The sequence below is a fragment of the Cololabis saira genome, chromosome 6 (assembly GCF_033807715.1).
Source record: "Cololabis saira isolate AMF1-May2022 chromosome 6, fColSai1.1, whole genome shotgun sequence".
Lineage (NCBI taxonomy): Eukaryota > Metazoa > Chordata > Actinopteri > Beloniformes > Belonidae > Cololabis > Cololabis saira.
In genome coordinates this window covers 14,378,722-14,388,708 of record NC_084592.1, presented here as the reverse complement: position 1 = coordinate 14,388,708, position 9,987 = coordinate 14,378,722, and the positions used below count along the sequence as shown (strand labels likewise).

The following is a 9,987-nucleotide window of genomic DNA, read 5'->3' as shown; positions in this document are numbered from 1 at the left end:
ACTGAAAAGTTGCAAGTTTGTATCAGCTTAAGAAAATGTTTAAAAAAGAAAAGATAAGTGCCTACAAAAAAGAAGAGGAGAAAGAGAAAAAAATAGATAGAAGAGTGGTATTTTTGTATGTTTTCTTGTTATAAATATGTGTATAGATAGATTGGTGTTCAGTAAGTCAACGTAATGGTATTAACAGAGAGGGGCAGGTATCATAAGTTTTCTTCTTCCTGCTCCTTTTCTTTCATGGTGATAATGTGTACTTCATGGAATTTTGTACAACATTATTAAGAATATATACTATGAATGGAATAAATGAAATGAAATGAAATGAAATATACAATTTTAAGAAATGGGACGTCTCGGATGACAAAGGTTGAGTTTTTCTGAACCAGACGAAACACCAAAGCTGCGATTGAGGAGGCGATGAAGACGACGAGCTCTTCAAGGCTGACGGAGAGCATTTACACCTCGTCAAGACTGAAATGCTGGATCTCCCTAAGGTGTCGACCTGCAGCCATCCAGGTAACTCCCAGATTATCCAGGTAACTCCCAAAGCTTCAAACAAGGCAACTGGACCTCTTGTTTTGGTCATGAAAACGTTTCTCCTCCAGTCCTGAGGACAGAAGGAACCATATTTGCATGAATATAATCATTTATTGTTCCAGTGCACTGATGGAACATCAGTCTTGATGTGATGTAGTTGAGGATTCAGCTGGATGCCACTTAACCAACAAACCATTATTGTGTAAAATGCTCTCGCACGGGTCTATTCACGCTTTAAATCCCCCGTTCAGCGTGTGTCAGCACGGGACCATTCCAACCAGCATTGTTATGCGTTGGCTGCAGACTGCACGGATGCCCCCGCCGAGAGCATGTGGTGGTGGGGGGGAGGTCATGCGGAGGAGGTGGCCAAAAACCCCAGATAAGAGGGAAGGAAGGCCAACTTCAGGTTTCCTGCATCCTTGGGAGTTGTGGAGGCGTCTCCTGTTGTTTCAGTTTCACCATGGCTGCTGTTCAAACACAAGGCTCCTCATGGTCACGACCTCGGCAGAACCCTCTGCACATTTATGGGGGTCAAGCCTGCAACTCGTTGATGGCCGGTGAGTGTATTTAGGTCGACTGCGAGAGAACTTTAGTTGTTTCTGTGTTCGGGTTTTGGGTGGAGGTGACCTCAGAGGTCAACAGTTCCATGGAAAAAGATGAATTGTGTTGTGGCTTTTGTACGTTGAAACGTTCCTGACTCTCTGCATCTCAGACTCTTTGTCAGACAGAACTCCTCTCCATGAAGCAGCTTACCTGGGCAGACTCCTCCACCTGAGATCTCTCGTAGCGCAGGTAACCCTAACTCACCCTAACTCACCCTAACTCCCCCTCTCTGATGTTCAGAGGTGTCAAAAGTATTCACATTCATTACTCAGGTAGAAGTATAGATACTAGAGTTTAAAAATACTCCTGTAGAAGTTGAAGTATCATCTCAAGTTTTTTTACTCGAGTAAAAGTATAAAAGTACTGGTTTCAAAACTACTTAAAGTATAAAAGTAAAAGTAATGTAAGGGGGAAAAAAGTAATTAAGGACAAAAGCCATTGAAAATGAATGTATCTTAGTATAATGCAAATATATTAAAGAACCATATATGTGTACTATTGAGCATTAACATGTGTTTCAGAGAGCAGGAGATATGATGACTAGTTGCCTATAAGTATTGTAATGGTGCAAAAAGTCAAACTTCAGAGGCATGTTATCATTTATCCTAACCTTTATTGGAATGTACATCCAAGTTTAGTTGCAGGAATCTGAGGAAACGGATGTAAGAACAAAACTGGACAAGAACATCTGAAACAACCACAACCAAATTCACTCTATCCGGATGGAGCAATTTAACTGGATAGTTTTTTTTTAAAGGCCGAAATGAAATAGAGTAACGAGGCTGTTTTTAAAATGTAAGGAGTAAAAAGTACAGATAATTGTGTGAAAATGTAAGGAGTAAAAGTAAAAAGTCGTCTGAAAAATAATTGCTCCAGTGAAGTATAGATAACCAAAATTTCTACTTAAGTAAGGTAACGAAGTATTTGTACTTTGTTATTTTTTTAAAGTTACCCATGTGTGATGAATGAATGAATGAATGAATGAATAGTTTATTTCCGTTACATTACATTATATGCAACTTAACTTGTGTGCATGTAACTGACAAAACATTATCATACATATTTACACTAATCAGTTTAACACAATAAACAATAACACACAAACTCTGTGTAACCGAAAAAGGAATAGACTGGAGCCGAAGCTTATTTTTGCCGATCCTGTACCTTTCAAAAGATAACCCAGTTTATCAGTAATACAGAAGAAAAGAAAATTTACTCTAAATCGCTCTGCATAATTACAGAGATCTACATCATTTCAGTTCATCACAAAGTCCATTCCATAATTTGACTCCCAAAAATTAAACACATCTGTATTTAACATTAGTCTTCACATAACATGTTTCAAAGACACATAGCCTTCTTAAGATATAATTTGTTTCTTTGAATCTAAAGAAATGCAAGGTATGCAAAGTAGGATGGCTTTTATTTTTAACTCGAAATAATATTTCTGTTTTTTAATAAACAATATCTCAGACTTTCAATGTGCCTGACTCTATTAATTATAATAATTTATTAGTAATATCGCGATAAGAAACTTTATTTATTATTCTTATAATAATGTGATCAAATGACAACCTGCGTATGTCCCACACAGGGTTTCCATGTAGATCCCCTCACCATGGACGGAGTCTCTCCTCTCCACGAGGCGTGTCTCGCCGGTCGTTATGCATGCGCCAAGTTCCTGCTGGACAACGGTGCAAATGTAAGAACATGTTGATCAAGTTTCAACCACTAAACCCCTGACCTGAACCTTTTTAACATCAGATCCGTGTCCATGCAGGGAGGAATCAGGTGGGACGTGACCTCTCATATCTAGGAATCACAGTTTTGGAGAAACTTGAGAGTCTTAACACTTAAAAACACCCAAAATTGGCCTTAAAATACAAGTTAAAGTATAAGTTTGAGTTTTACGATTAGTAAGGCAAAGCAAGTTTATTTGTATAGCACAATTCAAAACAAGATAATTCAAAGTGCTTTACATCAACATTAAAAGCAGCAAGACACAATTAAACAGTAAATAACAAATACATTGAAATAAAATTATAAGAAAAGAGGTAAAATAATAAAAAAGCACAAGTTGTTAAAAAGTAAGGGCAGTAGAGTACAGCAGGTAAGTATTTAATTTAAGTACGCTTCAGTAAACAGTAATGTTTTTATCCTGATTTAAAGGATCTACAGTTGGAGCAGACCTCAGGTCTACAGGAAGTTTGTTCCACCGGTGAGGAGCAGAATAACTGAACGCTGCCTCACCTTGCTTGGTTCTGGTTCTGGAACCACAACAAACCAGATCCAGATGAACCTCAGGGGTCTGGGAGCTTCATAGGAACTAACAGATCCAGCATGTATTTTGGTCCAAGACCATTCAGGTCTTTGTACACCAGCAGTAAGATTTTAAACTCTGGAAGTCAGTGTAGTGATTTCATGACCGGTGTAATATGGTCCAGTTTCCTGGGTCTTGTAAGGACTCTGGCGGCAGCGTTCTGGATCAGCTGCAGCTGCCTGATTGATTTCTTGTTAAGGCCCGTAAAGATGCCATTGCAATAATCCAACCTACTGAAAATGAATGCATGAATACGTTTTTCCATGTCTTGTTTAGACAGAAACTTTAATTCTAGCAATGTCTTTATGGTAATAGTAGAATGCACTTCTAGTTTATTTCAAATGATTATCGTAGATCATTTCAGTCGTCTGAATAAGTCAGAATGAAGAAATCTCATGTGTGTTGCTAGGCAACGGCAGTAACAGCAGATGGCGCCACACCCCTCTTCAATTCCTGCAGGAGTGGAAGTGCAGCCTGCGTTAGGCTGCTGTTGCAACACGGCGCCCCCATCCACGCCTCCCACCAGCAGGCTTCCCCCCTCCACGAGGCTGCAGCCAAAGGTGTGTGTGTGTGTACGAGTGCAGAGGTGTGTGTCGTAGCTGGACTCGGGTCCTGATGCTCCGGTCCTGATGCGGCGTCTGTGTTCCCACCAGATCACAGGGAGTGTGTGGAGCTGCTGCTGTCCCGTGGAGCTGCCATCGACCTGGAGCTGCCGGAGCTGGGGACGCCGCTGTACTGCGCCTGCCGGGCCGCTGCTGCACGATGTGTGGAGGTGCTGCTGCGCTCAGGTACCAATCTGGAAGAAGCAGGAACCAAACTCACTTATTTAACATGTATACTTAGCTTATAATGGATATTAAAAGAAAGACCTAGTGGGACTTGTGCATGAGGACTCAAAAATGAAGCCAAAATACAAAAGTACAGGGGCCTTCAGGTGATAGTTTGACCTATAATTCTAAATAATATATCTAAATTTATAAATATTAGATAAATATAAATAGGTCCTATTCTGTAAGATTATTAAAAACTTCTCATTGTGTTTTCTTTGATCAAAATCATCTTTTAAAAATTAAGACACTTGTGGGCTGGGCGATATGGCCTTTTATTAATATCTCAATACTTTGATGCCTACAATCACACCAGTATGATGATTCTATATGTCTACATTAAAACATTCTTGTTCATACTGCATTAATATATGCTTGTTTTAAACTTTCAAGCAAAAAGGGGGAGTCAAATTTACCAAAACTGTATTTATTAAACAGTTACTAAGCAGTGAGAGGCACAAACATAAAAAGTGTCATTTCAAAACAGAGAGTGCACGTTGCATCTCTCTGACTCCCCGTCTGAAGAACATCTGCTAAGAACATCTTCTGGTCCTGGTTTTACCTGGTTTTACCTGGTTTTACCTGGTTTTACCAGGTTTTACCTGGTTTTACCTGGTTTTACCAGGATGAGCTGCTCTGAGCAGGAGGGCCTTTAGAGCACCTTTATATTTAGACTAATGTAGGTGTAGGGACTGCAATGTTTCATCCTCTCCTCCTTTACTTTGCATCACTTTCACTTACTTTTAGAAATATGACTTCATATAGTCTTGTTTGACTTTGTTTTGATGATAGTGATTGATTTCATGTGGCCACATTTAAGCAACACTAGGTGACATTTCTCAGTTCTGGAAGAGAAAAGCCTGAATTATGGTTCCGCGTTAAATCGACGCAGAACCTGCGGCGTATGGTACGGCGTAGCCTACGGCGTAGGGTACGCGGCGACGCGCACTTACGCCGTAGGCGTTGGTGTAACGCGGGACCATAAATCAGCCTAAAGGCTCGGCTGAGCGTGTTGCACTGAGCGGCTCCTCGGCTCTCCGGAGAGCCGTGCGAGGAGAAAACATCCCCTCCCATCTTTACTAAACCGTCCCAGTTTGCTTTGAAAAGAGTCGATGCACACACGACAGCAGGTGACTGACGTATCTAACGGTGCGCTTGTTTTATGTCAAGAGAAGGAGAGACGAGACGAGAGAGTGAGAAAAGCTTGTAATTTAATGCCCGTGGCTAAAAGCAAATGCGTGACAATGTATATTCGAATATTCACGATAGTCATTTTGTACATCGCACAGAGTAGAAGCTGAGATACATCAACTATACTCGATATATCGCCCAGCCCTACAAACTATAGTTTCTGTGTTTCTAATAACACTGAACGATTTATTAACTTTTCTGATTGTGTTTTTCTTTAATCCCAAAACGATCTAAATCATACAGGAAGTGACGACAATAAAAAGCTTAAAACTGTTCATTTTTAGTGAGCTACTACCCAACTACTATGTTTACTACCCAAATAACATGCAAATATAAATTCTGAAATGCTAAAAATTGTTAATTTTACTGCTTATTAAAAAAAAAAAAGACTAGTTATTCTGCAGCTGCGACATTCTGATCCTGCGTTTAAGTTCAAACCGGTTTATCTCTCTTTAAAAAGTTTTAAGTATTAATCAAAATTCATTGTCGGTTCCATTTCATACGTCTGTGATCAATCACATCAGTAAATCTGATTTTTTTTTTTTGGGTGATGTATCAAAGACAACGGCATCATCCGGAACTGTTTTTAACGGACAAACATGAGAAGTTTTTTTTTTTTTTAGGGTTTGTAACATCAAAGTTTCTCTGTTTTTGCCCTGCAGGTGCCGATGTCTGCGCTGGACGTGGTCAGGACCGTCCTCTACATGCAGCGGTTCGCTGGGGAGGAGTGAAGGTGGTTGAGCTCCTGCTGGACTTCGGGGCCGACGGCTCCCGCAGGAACTCGGAGGGGAGGACTCCTCTGGACCTGTCCACGCCCAACAGCGCCGTTAGATTTGCGCTGCAGAAAAGAGGTGCGTGGTATGGAGCCAAATCAAGGCCAAAAGTTTTGCTAATTTGAAAATAAAATTTGAACCTGAAAATTCTTTTTTACAGTTTCAATTTTTTTTTTTTCAGTATCAGATCTTTTTTTCAGTTTCAGAACTTTTTATTTCAGTTTCAAATCTTTTTTCCAGTTTCAGATCTTTTTTTTCAGTTTCACATCTTTTTTTTTTCAGTTTCAGAGCTTTTTTTTCAGTTTCACATCTTTTTTTTTTCAGTTTCAGAGCTTTTTTTTTCAGTTTCAAATTTTTTTTTTTCAGTTTCAGATTTTTGGCCCCGATGGGGCGTGGCATCAACTGAGAGGGGCGTGGCATCATGAGTGACAGCATAACAGAGAAGGCAGGGGACATTCCTCAGTCATGTTGCCTTCAGGAAACGTAGGTTGCAGAAGTTATCAGTAGAAGCAGGGTACGATTTGTGAAAAAACCAGAGGGGGGGATAATTTTGAGAAATATCTTTATTCAGAAAAATTACCACCCAACAGCGGGCCAACAGTATAGGATGTGAAAACTTGTTTCTTGTGTAAACTTTACAATTAAGCTAAATAACGTAGGCGATAGGCCTATTTTGAACATGAACTGAACCACTGCATTTGCAGAAATATTTTTTCCTAATATTGTTTTTAAATGATTGGCAGTGGAAAAAACTGATATAAGTGACACATTTCTGTTTAAAAAGCTGTTTTAGACCGACAGTTCAACAGCCACACTTTAAAGTTTGACATTTCCCACTACTACCAAGTACGGTCTAAAACAGTTTTTTAAACAGAAATATGTCACTAGTATCAGTTTTTTCCACTGCCAATCACGTGAATATGGTGTATATACAGTGTTGAATCATACTTCTACTGATAACTTCTGCAACCTACGTTTCCTGAAGGCAACATGACTGAGGAACGTCCCCCGCCTTCTCTGTTATGCTGTCACTCATGATGCCACGCCCCTCTCAGTTGATGCCACGCCCCCTACGCCAGATCGGGGCCAAAAGTCTGAAACTGAAAAAAAAATTTGAAACTGAAAAAAAAAAAGATCTGAAAATGAAAAAAAGAAGTGAAACTGAAAAAAAAAGATCTGAAACTGAAAAAAAGATTTGAAACTGAAATAAAAAGTTCTGAAACTGAAAAAAAGATCTGATACTGAAAACAAAACAAGAAATTGAAACTGTAAAAAAGAATTTTCAGGCTCAAATTTTATTTTCAAATTAGCAAACCTTGTGGCCTTGATTTGGCTCCATACGTGGTAAACTGTGATTCGCTCACGATGCTTTTTAAACCAGCCGTCCCAGATTTGTCTTTTCCTCCGTTTTAAGCGCCGTTTCCTCTTCTGGGTCCAGGTCCCTGCTCTCTGTCTCAGTTGTGTCGCTTCTGCATCCGCCGAAGTCTCGGACCGAGTCGCTTTCACAGAGCTTCCAGTCTCTTCCTCCCGCTCAGGATCAAGGACTTCCTCCTCTACCAGTGAGACGTCTGCCTGCGAGGCCTTGGTCTCGCTGTCACAAGCTGAATCATCCGTCACAGTGTTTCCTCTCTCGTTGACCTTCAAGTGGAACAAGAGATTCCAGTTCTGAGACTGAGAGGATGTGAAGTCTTCATCCGTGTCACGACTGTCGCTTTTAATGTAAAACATTTGCCATTCATGTGTTATTCAAAGGTGTCATTTAAGCTTTGTATTTGTACTTTGATTGAGGCTTTTCACTCAATACTTTTTTTTCAAAATGCTTCTTTTTCACTTTGTGGGTTTTGTAGTTTCGTTCAGGCTTGTGTAGTTTCACAGGCAGCAGTGTGGACGTCACACGAGTCTTCTGGAGAAGGGCATAAAAATGGTTTCAGAGTTAGAAAAACAGTAGAGCAATCACATCGTCGTAGCCGTCAGAAGCAGAGCGGGGCTGTCACGAGGGATCAAAGTATCCTTGTAGCACCCTATAATGTAATCATTTCCTGAAAATGTAATAACGCCTGAAAATGTAATAAAATTTGCACTTAACTCAATCGAAAATGTAATAAAACCCAATAATGTAATAACTTCCCCAATAATGTAATAAAATACCCTGACCGATATTGTAATAACATTTTTACCGATAATGTAATACCTTATTACGTTAATGGGAATTTATTACATTTTTAGGTGTTTTTTTTTTGTTTTTTTTTCTCCAAAACTGCTAATGTAATACTTGGCAGATAATGTAATATATATGTTCATTTTCAGTCCAGAGTTCTACATTTTGTGTTTTAAGTACCGGTATCTAAGAATGTTATATACGGTGGATTTGAAACACCAGAATGACTATTGGGTTAAATTGCAGACTTTGAGTACCATGTGATAAATTCCCAATAATGTAATAAGGTATTACATTATTGGTAAAAATGTTATTACAATATCAGTCAGGATATTTTATTACATTATTGGTCAAGTTATTACATTATTGGGTTTTATTACATTTTTGATTGAGTTAAGTGCAAATTTTATTACATTTTCAGGCATTATTACATTTTCAGGAAATTATTACATTATAGGGTGCTACAATCCTTAACTACCCTTAAGATTGTTTTCTAGGGTTTTAATCTCACAAAATACAATGTGATGTTTTTAAACTTTTTCCTTGGGTCACTTAGACAGTCAAAAGTTTAAACACAAATTAATGAAAAACAAGAGAAAGTGGCTCAAAGTTCAAGGCAGTAAAGATGAATCACATAACAGGTGGGACGGGGGCTGGAAGCTGCAAGGACGCCGAAGTGAGCAGTCGAGAGCAGGCTAATAGCTCAGAGCTAAACCAAAGAGACTGGAAAATAATTTACTATTCAAAAGATGTGCCAGACTTTCAGTGAAGCATTTATCTCCTTCCTGTCAAGGTTTTGCAGCTTGTTACCTTTCAACGATTTTTCAGCTCTTTGTGTTCTGCAACAGATTTAATGAAAACTTTTAAGGTGCTTGGTTTCGTAATTATGACGATGGCATTTGAGTGCAGTTGAAAAATAAAAGGGGAAGGTTCGAGTCGGGTCTTCCCCTATGAGATCCAGACTTTATCCAGTTCCCTCGGACCGCTGGCGGTCAAGAAAGGACAGTCACGGGTTTCATGATTATTAATTGTGGTGTTCTTAATTCTTTCCGAGGAGAGAGTGGGATTAAAATGATCAATAATGGATGGATTTCCCTTTTTTTTATATATATATTTTAATTTTATTTAGTTTTTCAACAAAAACAAAACATAAGACAGACAGGGTCATCACAGGTGTATAGAAATGCATATTGTAGAAACAAGATTGGATGGGTCCGGGTTACATTTTTATTAAAATATATTGGGTCCTTACACTGTCCATGTGTGCCGGTTGGGGTGCTAGAGGATTTTAGATCCTTCACTCTGTTTCTTGTAGATCCTTAGCGTTCCGTAGGAAGATGAAAGATGTCTCCCATTCTTACATAACTCAAAAGTCCATTCTTTTTGTGCAGAGGGGAAATACAAAAACAATGGCATATTTCTTCTACCAAACACATACAGAAAATCATTTTAGGTTCAAATAGGACTTCCATTTTTCCCAGTATTTTTCACCTTTCTTGGTAGCATGTCTCAAAGAAAAAGTCAATCGTTCCATATTATAGATTTCATTAACTATTTCAATCCATTCAAGGGTTGTAGGAG

General features: G+C 39.0%; 1 protein-coding gene across 1 annotated transcript; it reads left to right on the top strand.

Moving 5' to 3' along the window:
- Positions 1-779: 779 nt before the first annotated feature.
- Positions 780-8,396, top strand: asb11 (ankyrin repeat and SOCS box containing 11). The gene is made up of 7 exons (XM_061724422.1): positions 780-1,091; positions 1,247-1,326; positions 2,732-2,839; positions 3,867-4,017; positions 4,111-4,245; positions 6,138-6,326; positions 7,687-8,396. The coding sequence occupies exons 1-7, from the start codon at positions 995-997 to the stop codon at positions 7,809-7,811; spliced, it is 885 nt and encodes a 294-aa protein (XP_061580406.1). The 5' UTR covers positions 780-994; the 3' UTR covers positions 7,812-8,396.
- Positions 8,397-9,987: the final 1,591 nt, after the last annotated feature.

Coding starts and splice junctions, on each gene's coding strand:
- asb11 (XM_061724422.1), top strand. CDS start 995: ATGGCTGCTGTTCAAACACAAGGCTCCTCATGGTCACGACCTCGGCAG. Junction 1,327..2,731: donor TGAGATCTCTCGTAGCGCAG/GTAACCCTAACT, acceptor TGTCCCACACAG/GGTTTCCATGTAGATCCCCT. Junction 6,327..7,686: donor ATTTGCGCTGCAGAAAAGAG/GTGCGTGGTATG, acceptor TTCTGGGTCCAG/GTCCCTGCTCTCTGTCTCAG.